Source organism: Procambarus clarkii, chromosome 64 (genome assembly GCF_040958095.1).
Source record: "Procambarus clarkii isolate CNS0578487 chromosome 64, FALCON_Pclarkii_2.0, whole genome shotgun sequence".
NCBI lineage: Eukaryota > Metazoa > Arthropoda > Malacostraca > Decapoda > Cambaridae > Procambarus > Procambarus clarkii.
In genome coordinates, this window is record NC_091213.1 from 4411310 (window position 1) to 4437152 (window position 25843).

At 46.2% G+C, this 25843-nt stretch overlaps 1 protein-coding gene across 3 annotated transcripts in view; it reads right to left on the bottom strand.

Moving 5' to 3' along the window:
• Nucleotides 1-25843, bottom strand: part of LOC123768948 (lactadherin) — a 159240-nt gene that overhangs the window by 24432 nt on the left and 108965 nt on the right. For 2 of the 3 annotated variants that reach the window (XM_069309099.1, XM_069309098.1), the window contains exons 5-8: nt 15045-15183; nt 8761-8901; nt 7351-7535; nt 261-453 (exon numbers count right to left, since the gene is read on the bottom strand). In XM_069309099.1, the coding sequence (XP_069165200.1) occupies nt 261-453; nt 7351-7535; nt 8761-8901; nt 15045-15183 (658 nt within the window). The remainder of the gene's footprint in view (nt 1-260; nt 454-7350; nt 7536-8760; nt 8902-15044; nt 15184-25843) is intronic. The other variant, XM_045759819.2, reaches the window with a different exon arrangement.

The following is a 25843-nucleotide window of genomic DNA, read 5'->3' on the forward strand; positions in this document are numbered from 1 at the left end:
TCACCACAGCTGGTGTCAGGCGTGTGTGGCACTTACCGCAGCTGGTGTCAGGCGTGTGTGGCACTTACCACAGCTGGTGTCAGGCGTGTGTGGCACTCACCACAGCTGGTGTCAGGCGTGTGTGTCACTCACCACAGCTGGTGTCAGGCGTGTGTGGCACTCACCACAGCTGGTGTCAGGCGTGTGTGTCACTCACCACAGCTGGTGTCAGGGGTGTGTGTCACTCACCACATCTGGTGTCAGGCGTGTGTGTCACTCACCGCAGCTGGTGTCAGGCGTGACCCTGAAGAAGCCGTCGCCACAGTCGCCCTTGTGAGGACAGCCGAGGAGCGCGGCGCGCAGAGCTATGGTCTTGCGCCAGCGCTGCGGGTGTAGGCGCACATAGCGCGCCTTGAAGGGGTTGTTGAGGTAGTGACGTCGCTCAGTGTGCTTGTCCAGGTTCCCCCCGAACACCTGTGGGAGAGTCAACAACACCTGTGGGAGAGTCAACAACACCTGTGGAAGAGTCAACAACACCTGTGGAAGAGTCAACAACACCTGTGGAAGAGTCAACAACACCTGTGGGAGAGTCAACAACACCTGTGGAAGAGTCAACAACACCTGTGGGAGAGTCAACAACACCTGTGGAAGAGTCAACAACACCTGTGGAAGAGTCAACAACACCTGTGGGAGAGTCAACAACACCTGTGGGAGAGTCAACAACACCTGTGGGAGAGTCAACAACACCTGTGGGAGAGTCAACAACACCTGTGGGAGAGTCAACAACACCTGTGGGAGAGTCAACAACACCTGTGGAAGAGTCAACACCTGTGGGAGAGTCAACAACACCTGTGGGAGAGTCAACAACACCTGTGGGAGAGTCAACAACACCTGTGGAAGAGTCGACAACACCTGTGGAAGAGTCAACAACACCTGTGGGAGAGTCAACAACACCTGTGGGAGGGTCAACAACACCTGTGGGAGAGTCAACAACACCTGTGGGAGAGTCAACAACACCTGTGGGAGAGTCAACAACACCTGTGGGAGAGTCAACAACACCTGTGGAAGAGTCAACAACACCTGTGGGAGAGTCAACAACACCTGTGGGAGAGTCAACAACACCTGTGGGAGAGTCAACAACACCTGTGGGAGAGTCAACAACACCTGTGGGAGAGTCAACAACACCTGTGGGAGAGTCAACAACACCTGTGGGAGAGTCAACAACACCTGTGGGAGAGTCAACAACACCTGTGGGAGAGTCAACAACACCTGTGGAAGAGTCAACAACACCTGTGGGAGAGTCAACAACACCTGTGGGAGAGTCAACAACACCTGTGGAAGAGTCAACAACACCTGTGGGAGAGTCAACAACACCTGTGGAAGAGTCAACAACACCTGTGGGAGAGTCAACAACACCTGTGGGAGAGTCAACAACACCTGTGGGAGAGTCAACAACACCTGTGGGAGAGTCAACAACACCTGTGGGAGAGTCAACAACACCTGTGGGAGAGTCAACAACACCTGTGGGAGAGTCAACAACACCTGTGGGAGAATCAACAACACCTGTGGAAGAGTCAACAACACCTGTGGAAGAGTCAACAACACCTGTGGGAGAGTCAACAACACCTGTGGAAGAGTCAACAACACCTGTGGAAGAGTCAACAACACCTGTGGAAGAGTCAACAACACCTGTGGGAGAGTCAACAACACCTGTGGGAGAGTCAACAACACCTGTGGGAGAGTCAACAACACCTGTGGGAGAGTCAACAACACCTGTGGGAGAGTCAACAACACCTGTGGGAGAGTCAACAACACCTGTGGGAGTCAACAACACCTGTGGGAGAGTCAACAACACCTGTGGGAGAGTCAACAACACCTGTGGGAGAGTCAACAACACCTGTGGGAGAGTCAACAACACCTGTGGGAGAGTCAACAACACCTGTGGGAGAGTCAACAACACCTGTGGGAGAGTCAACAACACCTGTCGGAGAGTCAACAACACCTGTAGCCACACCTTCCAGCCTTTCTAAGTACAGTATCTGGCAGATCTGAACGAAGAATTTCCCCCCCAAAAAAACCACACACAAATGAATGAGAAAACACCAATCATGTCAACTGGAGTCAGGTTATAAAACATATATAATATATAATATATAATATATAATATATATATAATATATAATATATAATATATATATAATATATAATATATAATTAACGAGATAATCAGTAGCTACACTTACTCTTAAGAACTTTACATATTAGTTCAAGCAGCCACAAAAAAAAAAAAAAAACCTGTCTTGTAACCTTCCGGCACTAAGGCTGATAATAGAGCTGATGTCCGTGCCAGACACAACAGTTTGATTGCCTGTTACTTTACCGGTTATTTTGTTAAAAGATTGAAATCTGAAGGTTTGTTCACTTCAACATTTAAGATTCAAGATTTAGTGAGAGTTCACAAGGAAGATATAGAGGTATTAGTCTAGATTTTGTGGGTAGAACAACTCAACAGTGCTGGTGATGGCTGTTAACACAACCCAAACACCTGTTTTTGTTAGTATTCTGCATTATATATATATATATATATATATATATATATATATATATATATATATATATATATATATATATATATATATATATATGTCGTACCTAGTAGCCAGAACGCACTTCTCAGCCTACTATGCAAGGCCCGATTTGCCTAATAAGCCAAGTTTTCCTGAATTAATATATTTTCTCTATTTTTTTTCTTATGAAATGATAAAGCTACCCATTTCATTATGTATGAGGTGAATTTTTTTTATTGGAGTTAAAATTAACGTAGATATATGACCGAACCTAACCAACCCTTCCTAACCTAACCTAACCTATCTTTATAGGTTAGGTTATGTTAGGTAGCCGAAAAAGTTAGGTTAGGTTAGGTAAGGTAGGTTAGGTAGTCGAAAAAACATTAATTCATGAAAACTTGGCTTATTAGGCAAATTGGGCCTTGCATAGTAGGCTGAGAAGTGCGTTCTGGCTACTAGGTTCGACATTATATATATATATATATATATATATATATATATATATATATATATATATATATATATATATATTAGTATATTTTGGTAGCAGTCTTTCCTGTAGACATATATTATTAAATATGACCGAAAAAGTAAGATTAATAATTCTAACACGAATTTTCTCGATCTTTCTTACGTTTCTTTTCACTGTTGATGGTAATTCAAAGATCAATTCTCCAAAATTCATTTTTATTTCTAGTCTGACGCGACACTTGAGCGCGTTTCGTAAAACTTATTACATTTTCAAAGACTTTAGTTTACACAAACACACACAACTTTAACTGAATAGAGCTTAAACATCTTTCGAGTTTTTATACCTACATTTGGGTGAAGTGACATGTTACAATAGTTTTGGATGAGGTGAAAATAAACTTTTAACACAAGACAGAACACGAAACAATGAAATACAAACAGGTATTAAAGGTAGGTGACTGCAGAAGGCCTATTTTTATTGGCCCATATTTCTTGATGCTTCTATATTGGAGCGGAGTCTTGAAGTGGGTAGAATATAGTTGTGCATCAATTGGCTGTTGATTGCTGGTGTTGACTTCTTGATGTGTAGTGCCTCGCAGACGTCGAGCCGCCTGCTATCGCTGTATCTATCGATGATTTCTGTGTTGTTTGCTAGGATTTTTTAGATATATGTAACCTAAATGTGTGTAATTACCTAAGTGTAGTTACAGGATGAGAGCTACGCTCGTGGTGTCCCGTCTTCCCAGCACTCTTTGTCGTATAACGTTTTAAAACTACTGACGGTCTTGGCCTCCACCACCTTCTCACTTAACTTGTTCCAACCGTCTACCACTTTGTGAAAGGAAACATTCTCATATTTTCTCGGCGCTTTTCTTTCCTTAGCTAGAATCTGTGTGTGTGTGTGTGTGTGTGTGTGTGTGTGTGTGTGTGTGTGTGTGTGTGTGTGTGTGTGTGTGTGTGTGTGTGCTTGTGCTCACCAATTTGTACTCGCCTATTTGTGCTTGCGGGGGTTGAGCTCTGGCTCTTTGGTCCCGCCTCTCAACTGTCAATCAACTGGTGTAAAGATTCCAGAGCCTACTGGGCTCTATCATATCTACATTTGAAACTGTGTGTGTGCGTGTGTGTGTGTGTGTGTGTGTGTGTGCCTGCGTGTGTGTGTATGTGTGTGTGTGTGCCTGTGTGTGCCTGTGTGTGTGCGCGCGTGCATGCGAACATGCAAGTAATGACCAGCAGCAGTAACCCAGCCTGGCAATATACCCACAGTGAGTCAAGTAAATTAAGATTAATCTCCCCCACAACAACAGTTTTTAATTCAGCACAAAACTTTTAGTATTTACCCAACACTTTGACACGAGGCTTGAATCGTTGGTGTCCACTGATTACTCTAGAGAGCAATCACCCTCCACAATAACCACAAAACCAGTGGCGCCACTATATATATATATATATATATATATATATATATATATATATATATATATATATATATATATATATATATATATATATATATATATAATATATATATATATATATATATATTAAATATGACCGAAAAAGTAAGATTAATAATTCTAACACGAATTTTCTCAATATTTCTTTTCACTGTCGATGATAATTGAAAAATCAATTCTCAATCAAATCAATTAGAATTGATTTTTCAATTATCATCGACAGTGAAAAGAAATATAAGAAATATTACAAAAATTCGTGTTAGAATTATTAATCTTACTTTTTCGGTCATATTTAATAATATATGTTTACAAGACTGCTACCAAAATATATATATATATATATATATATATATATATATATATATATATATATATATATATATATATATATATATATATATATATATATATAATGTGTGTGTGTGTGTGTGTGTGTGTGTGTGTGTGTGTGTGTGTGTGTGTGTGTGTGTGTGTGAGAGAGAGTGTGTGATGTTGGAGTCGTGTATATCATAGTACAAGCTTTCTATGCTTCTATTATCTTACTCTTGGGATTAAAAGCCAGAACAATCAAGAACAATCAATTAAAAGAACAATCAAGTTACAGATATTCATGGTAAAGAAACTTCAGTAATTATTGAAGGGTTTATTTCCCTACAGCGTTTTGTTCCACTATGGAACATCTTGTTCCACTTGAACATCCATTACATCATCTTACCTCAAGATTGTTCCACTCTGGAACATCTTGAGGTAAGGTACTGGTGTACAAGGTACAAATGTATCTTAAACACACATGTGAAAGAGGTGAAGTTGTTGGTAAGGTGAAGTAATCACACATAGGTGAAGAAATAGGGGAATAATGTAGGGATGTAGACCACTCAGACACTGGGTAAGTTTTTTCTTGTATCAGCGGGGCCTGATAGCTGAGTGGACAGCGCTCGAGATTCGTAGTCCTATGGTTCCGGGTTCAATCCCCCCGGTGGAGGCGAGAACAAATAGGAAGTTTCTTTCACCCTGATGCACCTGTTCACCTAGCTGTAAATAGGTACCTGGGAGATAGACAGCTGCTACGGACTGCTTCCTTGGGGTGTGTAACAAAAAGGTCTGGTCGAGGACCGGGCCGCGAGGACGCTAAGCCTCGACATCATCTCTTATCTGGCGGTGTGTGGCGCGGTCTTGTTCAATAGTTGTTACACTGGCGGAAAAAGAGTTGTATAACTGGCGACCTTCCGCTAAGATTGTGGTGTGGCTCGTCTAAGGTATTCCAGACACGGTTCATTAGCTCGCTAATTACCCGCCACCTGCCACTCACATCAGTCAAGACTCAACATAAATAATTGTTGAAACCATTAATCATTCACCGGATTATTAACCTTGAGGTGAAAGCCACAGTCACGTGTCGACACTTATAACGTCCGGCAGTAAAACCTTCAGTGCCCAACAGCTTTAAACGCGAATTTCTTCTTCTTGAGGTTATCTTGAGATGATTTCGGGGCTTTAGTGTCCCAGCGGCCCGGTCCTCGACCAGGCCTCCACCCCCAGGAAGCAGCCCGTGACAGCTGACTAACACCCAGGTACCTATTTTACTGCTAGGTAACAGGGGCATAGGGTGAAAGAAACTCTGCCCATTGCTTCTCTCCGGCGCCTGGGATCGAACCCAGGACCACAGGATCACAAGTCCAGCGTGCTGTCCGCTCGGCCGACCGGCTCCCCGTACCGGGTTGAGTACAAACATAAGGCAAACAGATGACGAGAAGCACTTATCGGTTCTATATATAAGTGTACACACACTTATATATAGAACTTACTTCACTTACTACGGAATTATATCATTAGGTACACGGCTCTATTTCTTACTACCTGATTAATGTATTTTGCTTCGTTTGACTAGAAACGAGTGCTATCAGATATTGCAAAGAAATGCAATAGCAGAGAAACTACAGGTGTGTCTGGTATTGCATATGTGGCGTATATATTCATGTGTGTTGTGTGTCATGTGTGGCACAATGAATCTATGTCACACATGATTCATTGTGAGGATTATGCATCATGGCAGATATCGAGGGAGGCGACGCCACAGAGCTCTGGGTCGTCGATCCCACGTCTCAAGTGCTCAACACACTGGGGCCTGGTGGCTGAGTGGACAGCACACGGTACTCGTAATCCTGTAGCCCGGGTTCGATTCCCGGACTTGACAGAGACAAATGGCCAGAGTTTCTTTCACCCTGTTACCTAGCAGTAAACAGGTACCAGGGAGTTAGATAGCTGTTACGGGCTGCTTCCTTCCGGTGTATATGTGTGAAAAAAGGAGTTGATTGACAGTTGAGAGGCGGGCCGAAAGAGCCAGAGCTCAACCCCCCCTCAAGCACAACTAGGTGAGAACACACTCCACGGTCCATATCTAATTTCTGACCATTGTCTGAGCCGGACAATACTCCTCAAGATGCCTGACTGTCCAAGATTTGTCCAGAGTCCAAGGCTACAAGATGGCTATCAGTATTTACATATTTGATTGATTGACCTGAGGGTCACCATCTGTTTAGATGCCTCGACGGAAGCCGGCGGCTTGTCAATTATATAAGAACAACATGTGTTATAATCAACAAAGAGCTTTGATATAACTTCAATAATATATGACAGACTATCACGGAACTCTCAAACTCCCGCCAGAACTCTTCCCACAGATCTCTCCAATCCCCCACCTCCCTCCCCAATCCCCCACCTTCCCTCCCCAATCCCCACCTTCCCTCCCCCCAGTCCCCCACCTTCCCTCCCCCCAGTCCCCCACCTTCCCTCCCCCCAGTCCCCCACCCTCCCTCCCCAATCCCCCACCTTCCCTCCCCAATCCCCTACCCCAGTCACCTGAGCCACGCTTGTCTCACCTGGTGGCTCACCTTAGTATCGAGGTGATTGCCATCCTTGTAGGTGAACCAGACCTTGGAGTCGTTGGAGTAGGTGAGGGTGTAGGTCTTGACCCAGTGCTTACGTCCTGTGTCGCCTCGGCCCCGGGTCACGACCCCGGTGACCTGGTGCGGCGGCCCCAGGTCCCACTGCAACCACTGGTGTGCTGGTGGGGTGAGAGAGAGTAGTGTGTAAGACTCTGTATAGGGTGAGGGAGGCAGGGTGTGTATGTGTATGTGTGTGTGTGTGTGTGTATACACTTTGGCAGGCAAGGCCAGGGACTGGTGTCTACACAGATATGTAGCTGGTACACAGGGAACTGATTGGTGCACACAACAGGGTATGTAGGCAGTAGATGCCACACACACATATGTACACACTAGGGGGGGGTAAACATGCAACATTCACAAATTGGGAAATAAATAGGCAAGAAAAACTGCAGATGAATACTGAAGATATTGTTGTGATCATTTCTAGATATCATGATCTAGAAATGATATTCTAGATATCATTTCTAGATATCTAGAAATATCATCTAGATATTTAGATGATATTTAGATGAATGATAACCACAGTGTCCTATTTGCTTCCTGTCATTTATACATTGACTGTCTTGCTTAAGATCCCTAATAATATCCATTCCTAGATATGTCTTTTTTTTTTAGATTGCTTTCACCATTGTGTGAGTGAAGCAAGCAGTAAAGTGTGTGTGAGGTCCCTACACTCACCGTCCTTCCTGGGGGCACGCCAGGCTGTGTGTGTGTGTGTGTGTGTGTGTACTCACCTATATGTACTCACCTATATGTGCTTGCAGGATCGAGCATTGACTCTTGGATCCCGCCTTTCTAGCTATCGGTTGTTTACAGCAATGACTCCTGTCCCATTTCCCTATCATACCTAGTTTTAAAAGTATGAATAGTATTTGCTTCCACAACCTGTTCCCCAAGTGCATTCCATTTTTCTACTACTCTCACGCTAAAAGAAAACTTCCTAACATCTCTGTGACTCATCTGAGTTTCCAGTTTCCACCCATGTCCCCTCGTTCTGTTATTATTACGTGTGAACATTTGATCTATTTCCACTTTGTCAATTCCCCTGAGTATTTTATATGTCCCTATGTGTGTGTGTGTGTGTGTGTGTGTGTGTGTGTGTGTGTACTCACCTAGTTGTGTCTGCACGATCGAGCATTGACTCTTGGATCCCGCCTAAGAGAGATTAGTGTGTGTGTGTGTGTGTGTACTCACCTAGTTGTGTCTGCACGATCGAGCATTGACTCTTGGATCCCGCCTAAGAGAGATTAGTGTGTGTGTGTGTGTGTGTGTGTGTGTGTGTGTGTGTGTGTGTGTGTGTGTGTGTGTGTGTGTGTGTGTGTGTGAGGTAGCTACACTCACCGTCCTTCCTGCGGGCACACCAGGCTCTGTGGGAGTGTAGGGAAGCGTCCCCCGGTAGGCAAGACTTGCTACGGTGCCAAGGCTTGTAGGAGCTGGCCGAGAGCTGCACATCAACACCTTCACTGATCACAGTCTTGCACTCTGCAACACACAAACATTGCAATCAGTTTGCAGCCAACATAACCTCCCAAGATGCTCAAGGAGAATAAAAGTTACTTACACTATTAGAAGACACAAGTGTCTCAATATATTGCACGGATTGCAGGCGATGAGTCACAATAACGTAGCTAAAGTATGATGACCAGACCACACACTAGAAGGTGAAGGGACGACGACGTTTCGGTCCGTCTTGGACCATTCTCAAGTCATTCACAATCGACTTGAGAATGGTCCAGGACGGAGCGAAACGTCGTCGTCCCTTCACATTCTAGTGTGTGGTCTGGTCATTGCACGGATTCAACAACCATTGATGCTGCATCACCCTGGAACAGAATTCACACTTCAGTCTAACTTGATACTAGGAAAATATATATTGTAGAACAATGACGTCTCTGCTTCCTCCGAGGAGAAGATGCTGAAGCCACCTCCAACTTAGTGCTTAGTGACCGCATTCTGTCAAGAAAGCCAACGTCGGGGAAGTTAAATTAAAATGTAACAGGGACGACAAGACTAGCAGGCGGGGGACCAAGAGCTGGAGCTCGCATTCCTCTACACCCTGATAGGCAAGACCGTCAAGATTACCTTTGTATATACACTGTCTCTGTGTATCTATCAGGTTTACCCTCATATATACACATTCCTGTGTGTCCGTCAAGTTTATATACACACAGTCGTGTGTGTACATCAACTTTACGGTGTATACACACAGTCACGATGTTTCTATCAAGTGTGATGAAGTCACTACAGGGGGCAATGTTATCGTCTATCAAATAACCAGTCGACCGCACGACAGGAAGGTGGCGACGGTTCGAGAAGTGGCGACCGTTATCAAGCCATCATACACCAACACTGGCAGAGTCAATCAACATGAGGCGAGAGGGGAAGCGAGGGGAGGAGAGAGGGAAAAAGGAGAAGGTACCGTACATGAGTACCTGGAATTTATCACCGTTAAACATCTGGTTATTTTCTGTTGCCAAGTCGAAAACTTTATTAAATATGTGATTGATGTTTTTCACTGTCTTCAGCAGAGGAAATTTTCATACTTATTTTTGTGTCATCAGCAAATGACACGAAGCTGTGACTTGTATTTTTGTCTATATCAGATATGAGAATATGGAAAAGCAGCGGTGCAAGGACTGTACCCTGAGGTACAGAGCTTTTAACTGCGCTTGGACTCTATTTTATAAGGTTGACTTTTAGTTTTTTGTCGAACAGAACATACAGTATCTAGCGTGCTACTTTACCAGTTATTCCCAGTGACCTCATTTTGTGTGCTATCACTCCATGGTCACATTTGTCGAATGCCTTTGCAAAGTCCGTGTATACTACATCTACATTATGGTTTTCTTCTAATGCCTCAGTGATTTTGTCTTGACATGTTCAATCCATCTTAGACATCGTCTTGACACGTTCAATCCATCTTAGACATCGTCTTGACACGTTCAATCCATCTTAGACATCACCTTGAGTGCATCCAGTCCTCCTCTTCACTACACTAACACAAGGGGGTTAGCCAATTGTAACATCAAATGTCTCCATCTCAAGCTAGTTATATTTTATCGTAAAACTATTAAAATGCCATTCTACCCCCTCCCCCCCTTCCTTACAACCCATTAAAATGCCATTCTCCCCATTACAACCCATTAAAAGGCCATTATCCATCATAACAATCCAGGTCTGACTAGTGGACAACAATTTCCTGCTTCAAATAAAAAAAAATCTATATTCAATTTTGTAAGACCGCATTCCGCGACCTTATATATTGCCCGTACCACACCTCCATGCACCCTGGGGTAAGCCAGTCACACCCCCATACACCCTGGCATAAGCCAGCCACACCCCCATACACCCCAGGATAAGCCAGCCACACCCTCATACACCCTGGGATAACCCAGTCACACCCCCATACACCCCCAGGATAAGTCAGCCACACCCCCATACACCTTGAGATAAGAGAGCCACACCCCCATACACCCCAGGATAAGCCAGCCACACTCTTATACACCCTAGGATAACCCAGTCACACCCCCATACACCCCCCGGACACCATCACCCGCGCCCCATATCTGCCAAGCCTCCGTCTGGTGTACAGGAGACCATAACTCCACGACCGCCCCAGACGGAAGATTAAACTCTACCGTAAACCGGTTCTTGGAATTAACGAGACGATGGTATCTGCCGCGCTAAAATATTCCTGTGTTGTGGGGTGAGGTGTACGGACTGGAATGTTCCTCCTGCTGTTGCTAACCGACCCTCACAGACTCTAGCAAAGTGAGCAGGAGCGTGTGACAGGGGTGTAATTAACACTGGATGCCTTCTCCAGCACGTTGTTATGAGAAAACTGGATAGATTTCTTCAATTGCCGGACCCACCGGGATGTTGTGGGCCTGCGGGCCGCTCCAAGCAACAGCCTGGTGGACCAAGGTCTCAAAATTCAAGCCTGGCCTCGGGCCGGACTTGGCGAGTAGAAGAACCCCAAGAACCCCATTCAGGTACAATCCAGGTGCCGCTTTATCCATTTGGCTTGTGGAAAATTTATGGATATTGAGGATAATATATATTTTTAGAGGGAGGAGGTAATTTAGCCCTTATGCCAGGAATTAAAACCGGTTAAGTTATTCAGGTCCATGCTACCACTGGAACACAATCGCGAAGCATGTTTACATCCAGGTCTCTAGTGACTCGACGCATGCGCCATACAAGTCTATGTCAACACCTGACTGGTAGATGTGAGTGTATATGTGACACACACACACACCTGGCAAGGTTAAGGCTTCATACTGTGAGATAACAAATGTTTTTGACCATGGGTGGTGTACAATGTGGTGACCAAGGGTGAGTTGATGCTTCTTAAGGTAAAGTGTTATCTCACATACACAAGTCTAAGATAACACACTCAAATCAAATCCTCAAATACAATCAACAGGGTGAAAATAAATCTTGCAATAGCCAACTAAACATATTGCAAGAAACAGTTATACACTTGCAATAAACAGGTAAACATTGCCTGCATCTTTAAGCGTTGATGAACAACAGCGAAAAATTCTGTCAATTGGTTTATACAAAAAATACAAAATAATTCCTGTTTTTTGAGATATATACAAGAGTTGTTACATTCTTGTAGAGCCACTAGTACGCGTAGCGTTTCGGGCAAGTCCTTAATCCTATGGTCCCTGGAATACGATCCCCTGCCGCGAAGAATCGTTTTTTCATCCAAGTACACATTTTACTGTTGCGTTAAACAGAGGCTACAGTTAAGGAATTGCGCCCAGTAAATCCTCCCCGGCCAGGATACGAACCCATGACATAGCGCTCGCGGAACGCCAGGCGAGTGTCTTACCACTACACCACGGAGACTGTTGAACACAATTGGTTATGTGTTCATCTCAGCTCACTCATCTTGGAGGAGCCCAAACAATCTTCACCTTATAGAACACGACAAAAAAAACAAAACCAATTTACTTATCCGCCTTGAATCACTTGCAGGTCGACGCCCAAAATGTTCAGCAATAATTGGTGAACACACGAGGCGGGAACAACTCATTTCCCGCCCGTCAACTCCTCCACACCGCAGACCACTAATCAAAACAAGAACTTAACAAATTCTCACATCAAATTGACTCATTGGGACTACTGGGAACTGCTCGTAGGGACCTGCTGGTAGGGACCTGCTGGTAGGGACCTGCTGGTAGGGACCAGCTGGTAGGGACCTGCTGGTAGGGAACTGCTGGTAGGGAACTGCTGGTAGAGACCTGCTGGTAGGGAACTGCTGGTAGGGAACTGCTGGTAGGGAACTGCTGGTAGGGAACTGCTGGTAGGGAACTGCTGGTAGGGAACTGCTCGTAGAGACCTGCTGGTAGGGAACTGCTGGTAGGGAACTGCTGGTAGGGAACTGCTGGTAGGGAACTGCTGGTAGAGACCTGCTGGTAGGGAACTGCTGGTAGGGAACTGCTGGTAGGGAACTGCTGGTAGGGAACTGCTGGTAGGGAACTGCTCGTAGAGACCTGCTGGTAGGGAACTGCTGGTAGGGAACTGCTGGTAGGGAACTGCTGGTAGGGAACTGCTGGTAGAGACCTGCTGGTAGGGAACTGCTGGTAGGGAACTGCTGGTAGGGAACTGCTGGTAGGGAACTGCTGGTAGGGAACTGCTCGTAGAGACCTGCTGGTAGGGAACTGCTGGTAGGGAACTGCTGGTAGGGAACTGCTGGTAGAGACCTGCTGGTAGGGAACTGCTGGTAGGGAACTGCTGGTAGGGACCTGCTGGTAGGGAACTGCTGGTAGGGACCTGCTGGTAGGGACCTGCTGGTAGGGACCTGCTGGTAGGGACCTGCTGGTAGGGACCTGCTGGTAGGGACCTGCTGGTAGGGACCTGCTGGTAGGGACCTGCTGGTAGGGACCTGCTGGTAGGGAACTGCTGGTAGCGAACTTCTAAACACATGAACAAGTTCCACATAAATTATAACCAAATGGTTGTAATATAGCGAGTGAATTGGTTATGTATTAATGGTCAGTGTGTATCTGATTTGCCTTTATTAAAATTATATTATTATTCTTTTGAATCTAAAAGAATTATGAGCAGGTAGGAACTAGTAAGCAAGTTCGACGACCAACAGAGAGGAACAGCTGCCCTTGTAAACACAGCCAGTGTCCAGCCACGGCGCCACGGAACCTCAATATGTATCACTATGTATCCAAGTGACGACCAACAGAGAGGAACAGCTGCGTTTGTAAACACAGCCAGTGTCCAGCCACGGCGCCACGGAACCTCACTATGTGTCACTATGTATCCACGTGTTTGTTCAGTCAAACGGGTGCAAATAACAGAGTGCGGCCCAGCTATAAAGAGTAGTTGAAATACCTCGTCGATATAACAAGCATTCCGTGTGGAGTGTGAGTACACGCACCCCTGGTCCAGGGGGCGGGCAGGGACCGTGGTCCAGGGCAGGGACCGTGGTCCAGGGCAGGGACCGTGGTCCAGGGCAGGGACCGTGGTCCAGGGCAGGGACCGTGGTCCAGGGCAGGGACCGTGGTCCACATCTCCCCCTAACTTACTCCTCATCAACCAAAGAGTAGTTAATAAAGGATGACAGACCATTACGCTGTCAGCGGTAATTATTGTCGCTCGATTAATGAGGAAGGGGTTGAGAAACCTACCTACCCCCCCCCCCCCTCTCTCTCCATTAGAGAGAGAGAGAGAGAGAGAGAGAGAGAGAGAGAGAGAGAGAGAGAGAGAGAGAGAGAGAGAGAGAGAGAGAGATAGAGAGAGAGAGAGAGATAGAGAGAGAGAGAGAGAGAGAGAGAGAGAGAGAGAGAGAGAGAGAGAGAGAGAGAGAGAGAGAGAGAGAGAGAGAGAGAGAGAGAGAGAGAGATTCTGATCCACTTAGAAGTGGATCAAATGAGACTTGAGGCGGCACAATGGTGTTAGAAAGTCAGGTTGGGTGGTGAGAGTGAGTGGGGTAGGAAGCTGGTAGTCGACCAGACCCCTGACAGCCCACCACAACGTTTCGGTCCGTCCTGGACCAGTTATGTCGTATGGGGGGTCCAGGACGGACCGAAACGTCGTCGCTTCTCCATCTTCTGATGTGTTCGTCTGGTCATCATATCTTCAGCCATGTTATTGTAATATTCATAATAAATTAGTATGTCACATATGCACTTATTAATAAGCCAATATTGACTAGAAGCAAGTGCGAGAACGGGTTGGACTCATCGTCTGCATCTGAGTCTGACAACAGAAGCACCAACAGACAACAGGAGCTGGATTCATTGATCCAAAAGATGAATGGATCTTTTTTGGCCTTACAACCACGTACAACCTGACCTTACAACCATGTACAACCTGGCCTTACCTTATGGTGATTCAGACGATTCATTACTATATAATTATTGTACATTTCAGAACATATATATTTACATATTATATACACACAAAAACTGGATGTTTTAACCTGTTTTAACTCAATATATATGAAACAAATCTGCTTCTTGAAACTATGTTTGAACTACAGTGGCTATTGTATTCGACAGTGAGCATACAACAGTAGCAATACACCATAGGGGTGAGGTAATGACCCCCTCAGTGCCCTATGTTGTGTGGAAGGCGCCCATGGCACCCCAGTGACCCACCTTGGCACCCCAGGAGTTCGAAACGTAGTGACGGGTGGGAGTGCCAGTCCAAGACATGCAGACGGACGAACCGTCCCGTCACCGCTGGTTCTACATAGTTGTGACGGGTCTGGTGAGAGTCGACGTTGGCCTGGAACACCTGTCAGGAGAGACACACACATGTACACACCTGTCAGCACGTGTTGTAAACCTGTCATCCAAAAATTAGAGCATATATTGCATATATACGTGGAGCGTTCTATACTTGCGACATGCAAGGCTCTACTAGGTCTGGAAGGGTCCTTGTCCTCATATCCCAGCTCCTTGTCCTCGTATCCCAGTTCCTTGTCCTTGTATCCCAGCTCTTTGTCCTCGTATCCCAGCTCCTTGTTCTTGTATCCCAGCTCCTTGTCCTCGTATCTCAGTTCCTTATCCTAACATCCCAATTGCTTGTCTTTGAATAGTAGAGCATTCTCCCACACTGTATGAAGTCAGCATACACACCCAAAAATGCAGGATATACGATCCTATATCACCGGGTCTGTGGTATAGACAAACTGGTTAGAGTGGTTAAGCCCATGAGCTACACCCTTTGGTCTGCACTGAGTTTACATCCTACTCTATAGTCCCCCCTCTGTAAATAAGACGCCTCCACCCACTTACATCCCGGGATTATATCCTGTCGAATATAGCGTGTCTATCATTACTCTCGTATATCCCTCTGGACCCCTTCTTATACGCTCTGTCGGAACCTGCTTCAATGCCGTGGCACTTTTACTGCAATCGTTCCCCCCCCCCTGGCACACCTGGCACCCCCCCCACACACGCTTGGCACCCTCGTATCTCATTCTGATCACAAGAAAGACCCCCGAGTTCGGAAATGATACAGAGTGCCAGGCGGCACTGAAATTGTATGCGTCAGTAAATATCCCAGACGGCCAGATGACAGGTTTTCGGGGGGCGAGAGAGAGGTGGACGCGGCCCTAACTCGTCCCCCGTGACGGCTTTATTTGAGGGGGCGGCGCCCCTAATATGAGGGAGGTGGTGAGCCCAATTGGTAGCGGAGTGACGCGCTCTCTGCCCCACCTCCGCCACCGTGGCGGACCGTACCGGAAAGTCTTTCCCGACCGGACTTTATAAGAGGTGGTTTGTGCAGTGGTGCAAGGTACTAAGTAGAGGCTTTGGTTATAATAGCCTGTGGTTGACAGAACACTCTTCACCCTGTGGCTTAGTCCTGTGGCTTAGTCCTGTGGCTTAGTCCTGTGGTTTAGTCCTGTGGCTTAGTCCTGTGGCTTAGCCCTGTGGTTTAGTCCTGTGGCTTAGTCCTGTGGCTTAGTCCTGTGGTTTAGTCCTGTGGCTTAGCCCTGTGGTTTAGCCCTGTGGCTTCCCACCTGTGGAGTCCTCGTTCCCCAGTCCACATTAAGAGTTTACCCTACGAGACTGTACCGAGATCAGTGGCTAACAAGAGACTAGGCCAAGACCGTCTTGGCCAGGCACAGACTGGCCACCAAGACCGTCTTGGCCAGGCACAGACTGACCACCAAGACCGTCTTGGCCAGGCACAGACTGGCCACCAAGACCGTCTTGGCCAGGCACAGACTGACCACCAAGACCGTCTTGGCCAGGCACAGACTGACCACCAAGACCGTCTTGGCCAGGCACAGACTGGCCACCAAGACCGTCTTGGCCAGGCACAGACTGACCACCAAGACCGTCTTGGCCAGGCACAGACTGGCCACCAAGACCGTCTTGGCCAGGCACAGACTGGCCACCAAGACCGTCTTGGCCAGGCACAGACTGACCACCAAGACCGTCTTGGCCAGGCACAGACTGGCCACCAAGACCGTCTTGGCCAGGCACAGACTGGCCACCAAGACCGTCTTGGCCAGGCACAGACTGGCCACCAAGACCGTCTTGGCCAGGCACAGACTGACCACCAAGACCGTGTTGGCCAGGCACAGACTGACCACCAAGACCGTCTTGGCCAGGCACAGACTGACCACCAGTCTCTTTCTTTCTTATGTGTTTCTTTCACCCTATGCCCCTGTTACCTAGCAGTAAAATAGGTACCTGGGTGTTAGTCAGCTGTCACGGGCTGCGCGGGGACACTAAAAAGCCCGAAATCACCTCAAGATAACCAAGACATAACAATTTAACAATAATTCCTTACACGTCAACCAATGGCACGATGCAGCGCCCCCCCCCCTTCCCCCAAGACGACGCAGGTGGGATCAGCAGAGCTGTTGTGGTTGGTGGTGCTCGTCCAGGAGCCGTCACAGTGAGGCCGGACAGGTGTCTGCCACTATACACACTATACACAGTTCATTATACTCAGTATAGCCAACACAATTAACTTATTGTCCGGTTATTAAATACCAAAAATCACGGTATAAACCAGGACATTTGGTATTTAGGAAATGTTGTATATACAACAGGAAATGTTGTATATACAACAGGAAATGTTGTATATACAACAGGAAATATTGTATATACAACAGGAAATATTGTATATACAACACGAATATTGTATATACAACAGGAAATATTGTGTATATACATTACACTGTAGAGTTGACTTAAGTTTCTGGACTATATTCGTGATTTAGGTATATTTGGCGGGAGGGTAAGGTGTAAGAGGCCCAGCAGGGGCCAGATTCACGAAAGCTCTTACGCAAGCACTTACGAACCTGTACATCTTTTCTCAATCTTTGGCGGCTTTGTTTACAATTATTAAACAGTTAATGAGCTCCGAAGCACCAGGAGGCTGTTTATAACAATAACAACAGTTGATTGGGAGGTTTTCATGCTTGTAAACTGGTTAATAAATGTAACGAAAGCTGTCAGACATTGAGGAAAGATGTACAGGTTAGTAAGTGCTTGCGTAACTGCTTCGTGAATCTGGCCCTGAAGGCTTGCTAGCACTTTGATAACGTCTAAGTTGTAGGAGAACTTAACATTCTCTCCTTCAGACTCAACTTGGTAAGTTAACTGGACCATCAGACATGACAACAGGTATCTATAGATATCTCACACCGTTCTAATTATCCACAATGATAATTACTGGTATTTGTAAACGGCGTGCGGTTCGAACAGAGCAAGAACGAAGCAGTGTTCGAGATGACTCCGAACACCATGAGCCATCACTTGCGAGACGTTTTCACCCCAGTTTTAAAAGTTGTGTTTTATCCCAGCCCGGCCTCGTAAACTAAAGCCAAATGATCGTTCATTCACCCGCCAAACCCCTTGTTAAAGAGTGAAAACCAGCTTACACGCGACTCACAACTGATGATATCCGCTCATTTTTCGAACAGTCCTTCGCTGACGACTTGTGTTCGAACCACAACGCTGTAAATGCTTCACCCACGTACTACAAATACAAAAAAATCGCCAACAGAACCTAAACACCTGACCTAACTGACGCCTAACTTTACACAGAAATTTAATATATTATAATATATCAATTTATATACGAGAACAACCCAATTTTTAATACAATGTTAAAATTAATGAATGTGTCTGGAGTGAAGAGCCTGACCTGAGGACGGGTTGTTTTATCCATAAATAATCCATATAACAGCGGGTTTGGTGGGTGGATTAAAGAACATTTGGCCATTGTTTATGAGGACGGGCCGCCTCACACTCTGTCTGGAGCGGCTACTGGGCTTCTATCCTTCCCTCCTCCCCCCCACATACTTATCTCCCCCCTGCCTCCTCTTAGGGGGTGTGTACCTGGGATGCGAACCTGGGGATGTACCACCTCTCACACTGATGACAGCTGAACAACAATGGGAAGAGACAAGGCGTGTATATACACACCCCGAGCGATGGATAATGGCAGCAAAGATGTCGTGCAAATCTATTTCTGAATCTGGTGAAGGAGATGACAGGAGCCGCCGCCGCCAAGGTGGACCTCTGCTGCAGTGTTCATCTCCCGCACAGCATCACCACACACACACACACACACACACACACACACACACACACACACACACACACACACAGGGGCCTCGTAGCCTGGTGGATAGCGCGCAGGACTCGTAATTCTGTGGCGCGGGTTCGATTCCCGCACGAGGCAGAAACAAATGGGCAAAGTTTCTTTCACCCTAAGTGCCCCTTTCACCCTGTTACCTAGCAGTAAATAGGTACCTGGGAGTTAGTCAGCTGTCACGGGCTGCTTCCTGGGGTGTGTGTGTGTGGTGTGGAAAAAAAAAAAGTAGTTAGTAAACAGTTGATTGACAGTTGAGAGGCGGGCCGAAAGAGCAAAGCTCAACCCCCGCAAAAACACAACTAGTAAACACAACTAGTAAACACACGCACACACACGATATAACTTAGTAAATGGAATGCACTAGGAAGTGATGTGGTGGAGGCTGACTCCATACACAGTTTCAAATGTAGATATGATAGAGCCCAATAGGCTCAGGAATCTGTACACCAGTTGATTGACGGTTGAGAGGCGGGACCAAAGAGCCAGAGCTCAACCCCCGCAAACACAATTAGGTGAGTACAATTAGGTGAGTACACGAGAAGAAAAGGCTGGGCAGACTACATATTTCTGGACTGCCAAAAGGCCTTTGATACAGTACCGCACATGAGACTGCTATTCAAACTTGAGAGGCAGGCAGGAGTAAGCAGAGGCCCTAGCATGGGTAAGGAACTACCTAACAGGAAGGAGCCAGAGAGTTACGTTAAGGGGCGAGAAATCGGACTGGCGAACAGTAACGAGAGGAGTACCTCAAGGATCGGTGCTGGGATCAATCCTATTTCTAATTTACGTAAATTATATGTTTATAGGAGTGGAATCCTACATGTCGATGTTCGTGGATGACGCAAAACTAATGAGAAGAGTTGTGACAGACGAGGATTATAGGATCCTCCAAGAGGACTTGAACAGGTTGCAGAGATGGTCAAATAAATGGCTATTGGAGTTTAACACGACTAAATGTAAAGTTATGGAAATAGGATCAGGTGATAGGAGACCAAAGGGACAGTACACAATGAAGGGGAACTGCCTACCTGTAACGATTCGAGAAAGAGACCTGGGAGTCGACTTAACACCTAATCTAACTTCTGAGGCATATATAAATAGGATAACGACAGCAGCGTACTCTACACTGGCAAAAATTAGAACGAGATTCAGAAACCTAAGTGAGGAGGCCTTTAAGGCGCTTTACACTGCCTACGTGAGGCCATTCTTAGAGTATGCCGCCTCATCATGGAGTCCCTACCTGAAGAAGCATATAAGGAAACGGGAAAAGGTTCAGAGGTTTGCAACGAGACTCGTCCCAGAGTTACAAAGGATGGGATATGAGGAGCGCCTGAAGGAACTGGACCTTACGACACTAGAGAAAAGAAGGGAGAGGGGGGATATGATAGGAACGTATAAAATACTCAGGGGATTGACAGAGTGGAAATAGATGAAATGTTCACACGGAATAGTAACAGAACGAGGGGACATGGGTGGAAACTGGAAACTCAGATGAGTCACAGAGATGTTAGGAAGTTTTCTTTTAGCGTGAGAGTAGTGGGAAAATGGAATGCACTTGGGGAACAGGTTGTGGAAGCAAACTCTATTCATACTTTTAAAACTAGGTATGATAGGGAGATAGGACCGGAGTCATTGCTGTAAACAACCGATGGCTGGAAAATTGCTATAAACAACCGATGGCTCGAAAGGCGGAATCCAAGAGTCAATGCTCGACCCCGCAAGCCCAAATAGGTGAGTACACACTGGCAAATGTGGTGTCGGAAACTTAAACAAGTCGCACACACTAAACCTGTTCTTGACGCGTCTTGGGCCAACTGTCCACCGCATGTGCTGCTAATATCAAGACCATCTTAACAATCCTCGCCTCAGTGATCAGATGATATTCAGTTGCAAGACAATATATAATGCGGTTGATCTGTTATCTCTCTGGTGAAAGAACTCCGACACATGAATGTTCTCGTGTGGTTATAACGGGTAGTAAGACATTCTAGGGAGCTCCAAGAGCGAAGAACAGCTATCTACCGGTGAACATACATACAGATCCTGCAGGGGAAAGCAGATATGTTCACTTGAACATATGCATGCAGACGAGGAGTCACAACAACCTGGCTGAACATATTATGACTAAACCACACACCAGAAGATGAGGAGGAGACGCGACGTTTCGGTCCGTCCTGGACCCTTATCAAGTCGACTGTGATGGGAGGAGGGAGGCACGGGCATGAGGACAAGGAGCTGGGGTATGAGGACAAGGAGCTGGGGTATGAGGACAAGGAGCTGGGGTATGAGGACAAGGAGCTGGGGTATGGGGACAAGGAGCTGGGGTATGAGGACAAGGAGCTGGGGTATGAGGACAAGGAGCTGGGGTATGAGGACAAGGAGCTGGGGTATGGGGAACAAGGAGCTGGGGTATGAGGAACAAGGAGCTGGGGTATGAGGAACAAGGAGCTGGGGTATGAGGAACAAGGAGCTGGGGTATGAGGACAAGGAGCTGGGGTATGGGGAACAAGGAGCTGGGGTATGAGGAACAAGGAGCTGGGGTATGAGGAACAAGGAGCTGGGGTATGAGGAACAAGGAGCTGGGGTATGAGGACAAGGAGCTGGGGTATGAGGAACAAGGAGCTGTTCCATATAATTATTACTTAAATGTAAACTATAAAAACAATAAAATCACTAAGCAATATTACCGTATTTTTCTAACTCATAACTGGGATGGATTTTCATAGTCTCAATTGCATGCAATGCTTTGCATGTATATGCAACTGCATATAGTCTTTCATTCTCCATATTTCCAGAGTGAATCAATTCGCTTGATAAATGGGAGTTAGAATCATTTATTTCCAACGTATCAACATCCTGCCTTAAATGGGGCCACCAAAATTGCAGAAAGATGACGACGAGACGTGTGTTGTGATTAGACTTTATAATACTTTATAACATCAGCCTTTACAACACCAGACTTTATAACACCAGCCTTGAGAGAACACGAGAACACACAGTATATCCCAACTCACAATCTCAGCTGTTCTCTAATGTAGCAATTGGTTCCAAAACTGCGAACAATCCATAAATCATGGATGTCCACAGCATGAACTATTCACCACACAAGATACGCAAGTTACAACCAACTAAATACAGGACCCGGAGACGGGTTGTGGGGCCGTGGTTACACAGGACCATCACCATGTAGGGCTCTCTGGTGGGTGGATGTACACCGTTTATCCATTCTCCTTTTTGCTTCGGGTAGTTGTCATTCTAGACGACATTTCTTAAAGCTTTGTTAACATGAGGATATATTAAGTCTACTGTCTTGCTTATGTCGTACAGATTTATAAGAATTACATTAACGTGAGTGATTTCTGTCTCAATATGTGCAAGGGAGTTTTAATTAGAAAGTGGACTATAAAGTTAGATGTGGCTTGGTCCGTGGGTCCAAGACGGTCCCAATCGTTGTCTTGAGTGGATTGGTCATCAGGGTGACTTAACGACTGAACTATGAGGTGTTGAGTAATTGTTTGGATAGGTGGACCGATTACCGTAGTTAAGGTCAAGGTTCCAGCCACTGGGAGTAGCCGTGTGTGTGTGTGTGTGTGTGTGTGTGTGTGTGTGTGTGTGTGTGTGTGTGTGTGTGTGTGTGTGTGTGTGTGTGTGTGTGTGTGTGTGTGTGTGTATTCACCTAGTTGTGCTTGCGGGGGTTGAGCTCTGCTCTTTCGGCCCGCCTCTCAACTGTCAATCAACTGTTACTAACTACTATTTAACTGCTATGTGTGTGTGAGTCAGTCTCTGTCTCTGTCTCTGGCACAAACATTTCTCACTTTCCACTCTCTTTCCCATTTAAGAAACCTGTGTTGAGCAGCGGTCTCTGGCGGGACACCAATAAGAATACAGGTATATTAAGTACTGTCACTACACATGACCAGACTTCATGCACTTGTGAAGGTTGATCAGCGCCTCGTGGGCCGCGAACCATCACATTCATAACATTTTTCTGCCTTTTCAGAATCATAAAATGTTAGGAGTTAGGCCCTAGACAGCGTGTGTGTGTCTAGGACCAAGACACGAGCTGTGCGGGTGAACAGGTCGTCGTCTGTGTTCATTCCATACAGCGTCACGCGCCATTCATCAATTTGAACATGTTGTTCATTCAAAATTGGCAAGGGGTGCCCTCGGGGGTGTGTGGGGGGGTGTGGGGGGTGTGGGGGAGGGCCTTGGGGTGTATGAGGGGGGAGGGGGCGCCGCCCCACGAGTCTGGCAGCTGTTAATTAGTGAGGTGGGAACGAGCAGTCATCATTATCGAGTGAAGCGTGGTAATGATGTGTCCTTCTGTCCCCACTCCCACACACCCACACCCCCACACCCCCACACCCCCACACACTCCCACACCCACACTCCCACACACTCCCACACTCCCACACCCCCACACTCCCACACACCCACACTCCCACACACCCCCACACTCCCACACCCTACACCCCCACACTCCCACGCCCACACACTCCCACACACCCCCACACCCCACACCCTACACCCCCACACTCCCACACCCCCACACTCCCACACACCCCCACACCCCACACCCTACACCCCCACACCCCCACACTGCCACACACCCCCACACTACCGAGGCAGGTGCTGGCCGTGGCCCCAACACCCACAAGAGGCAAGAGGCGCAACACTTACTACAGCCACAGTGACCATGATCAGTAGACACCTCAACGTACCAGCAATAGCATCAACACTGATACAGTAGTCAGTCCTCCACTAGCCGGAAGACAGACTCGGCTCTATAATAACCTTACCACAGACTCTATAACACGATAACACAGCTCTGTGATAACATCAGGGACCCCGAGACGGACCTGGCCTGCAGGGCAGCCAAAGAAAATGTAGTTTAATATGTCTTTAACTTGACAATACAATACGATCCTCTTTAATATGTCTTTAACTTGACAATACAATACGATCCTCTTTAATATGTCTTTAACTTGACAATACAATACGATCCTCTTTAATATGTCTTTAACTTGACAATACAATACGATCCTCTTTAATATGTCTTTAACTTGACAATACAATACGATCCTCTTTAATATGTCTTTAACTTGACAATACAATACGATCCTCTTTAATATGTCTTTAACTTGACAATACAATACGATCCTCTTCCAGCTCCACCAGCTCCTTCCACTACCCTAAAATGACTCCAGCTTGGATGTATAGTGGTCAAATACATTCAATGTTGTGACTGGACCTTCTAGTAGGCCGGGTTAACAGGCTCTGAGGGCACGATATACACGGAATACAACATCTTAAATAATGTGGAACCTTGTGAGAGTGAATGTGAGGCGCACAGTCACTACAATCATGTTCTCCACAAGCAGGTACATTTCCCCAACCTACGTGAGACCAATACTGAGATATGCATCAGATTCAGAGAAACGGCACAACGTTACGAAACAGAGTCAACAGGAACACAAGACCTGTATAGTCAGAACACAACAAACGGCTGTTTTACGGGGAGGTATAAGACAACGTATAGCAACATAAGCAAGACTTTAAAACTCTACGGTGTTTGATCGCGCGGTTTCACTGTGTTCCCGAGTGTAACGGACCAACAGGTGCAGGGGCAAGAGGAAGCTATCCCCTACGTTCTCGGAAGCATCTCCAACGTCTAAAAACTGTCGTTCTAAACTGTGCCTTATCTTAACTTACGAGAGGGGCACACAAGACACCCCCTGATAAGAGCCAGGTATAAGGGACACACAGAACACCCTGATGAAGGAAGAGAGAATAGGAACTGGTGATGAGACTGGTAGAGACAGACTGGTATGTCTACCAGAAAGACTGGTATGAGACAGACTGGTATGTCTACCAGAAAGACTGGTATGAGACAGACTGGTATGTCTACCAGAAAGACTGGTATGAGACAGACTGGTATGTCTACCAGAAAGACTGGTATGAGACAGACTGGTATGTCTACCAGAAAGACTGGTATGAGACAGACTGGTATGTCTACCAGAAAGACTGGTATGAGACAGACTGGTATGTCTACCAGAAAGACTGGTATGAGACAGACTGGTATGTCTACCAGAAAGACTGGTATGAGACAGCGCCGATAACATCGTGGGTGAGGGTCCCAATGAACAACTTGAACAAAGAACACATCACTACACCACATTAACAATTGCCAATCACATTATATATATATATATATTAAACACCTCTCCCTTCCCCTTCCTCTGCTTTCTTCTCCCTTCTCCTCCTGTCTACCAACTTTCCAAGCAGGAGACAGTTGGGAAATAGAGGACACACAGAGAACACACACACGGCACAAGGCAGAAACAAATGGGCAAAGTTTCTTTCACCCTGAATACCCCTGTTACCTAGCAGTAAATAGGTACCTGGGAGTTAGTCAGCTGTCACGGGCTGCTTCCTGGGGTGTGTGTGTGTGTGGTGTAGAAAAAAAGTAGTTAGTAAACAGTTGATTGACAGTTGAGAGGCGGGCCGAAAGAGCAAAGCTCAACTTCCGTAAACACAACTAGGTGAATACAGACGCGATAAAGCACCTAAATTATTGGCACCGTCTTAAAGCTCTCAAAATATACTCTCCTGAAAGGACACGAGAGAGGTATCAACTAATATATACATGAAAGATACTTAAAGACCAGGGCCTAGATTCACGAAGCAGTTACGCAAGCACTTACGAACGTGGACCCGGATTCAGGAAGCAGTTCCGCAAGACCTGTACATCTTTTCTCAATCTTTGGCGGCTTTGTTTACAATTATTAAACAATTAATGAGCTCCGAAGCACCAGGAGGCTGTTTATAACAA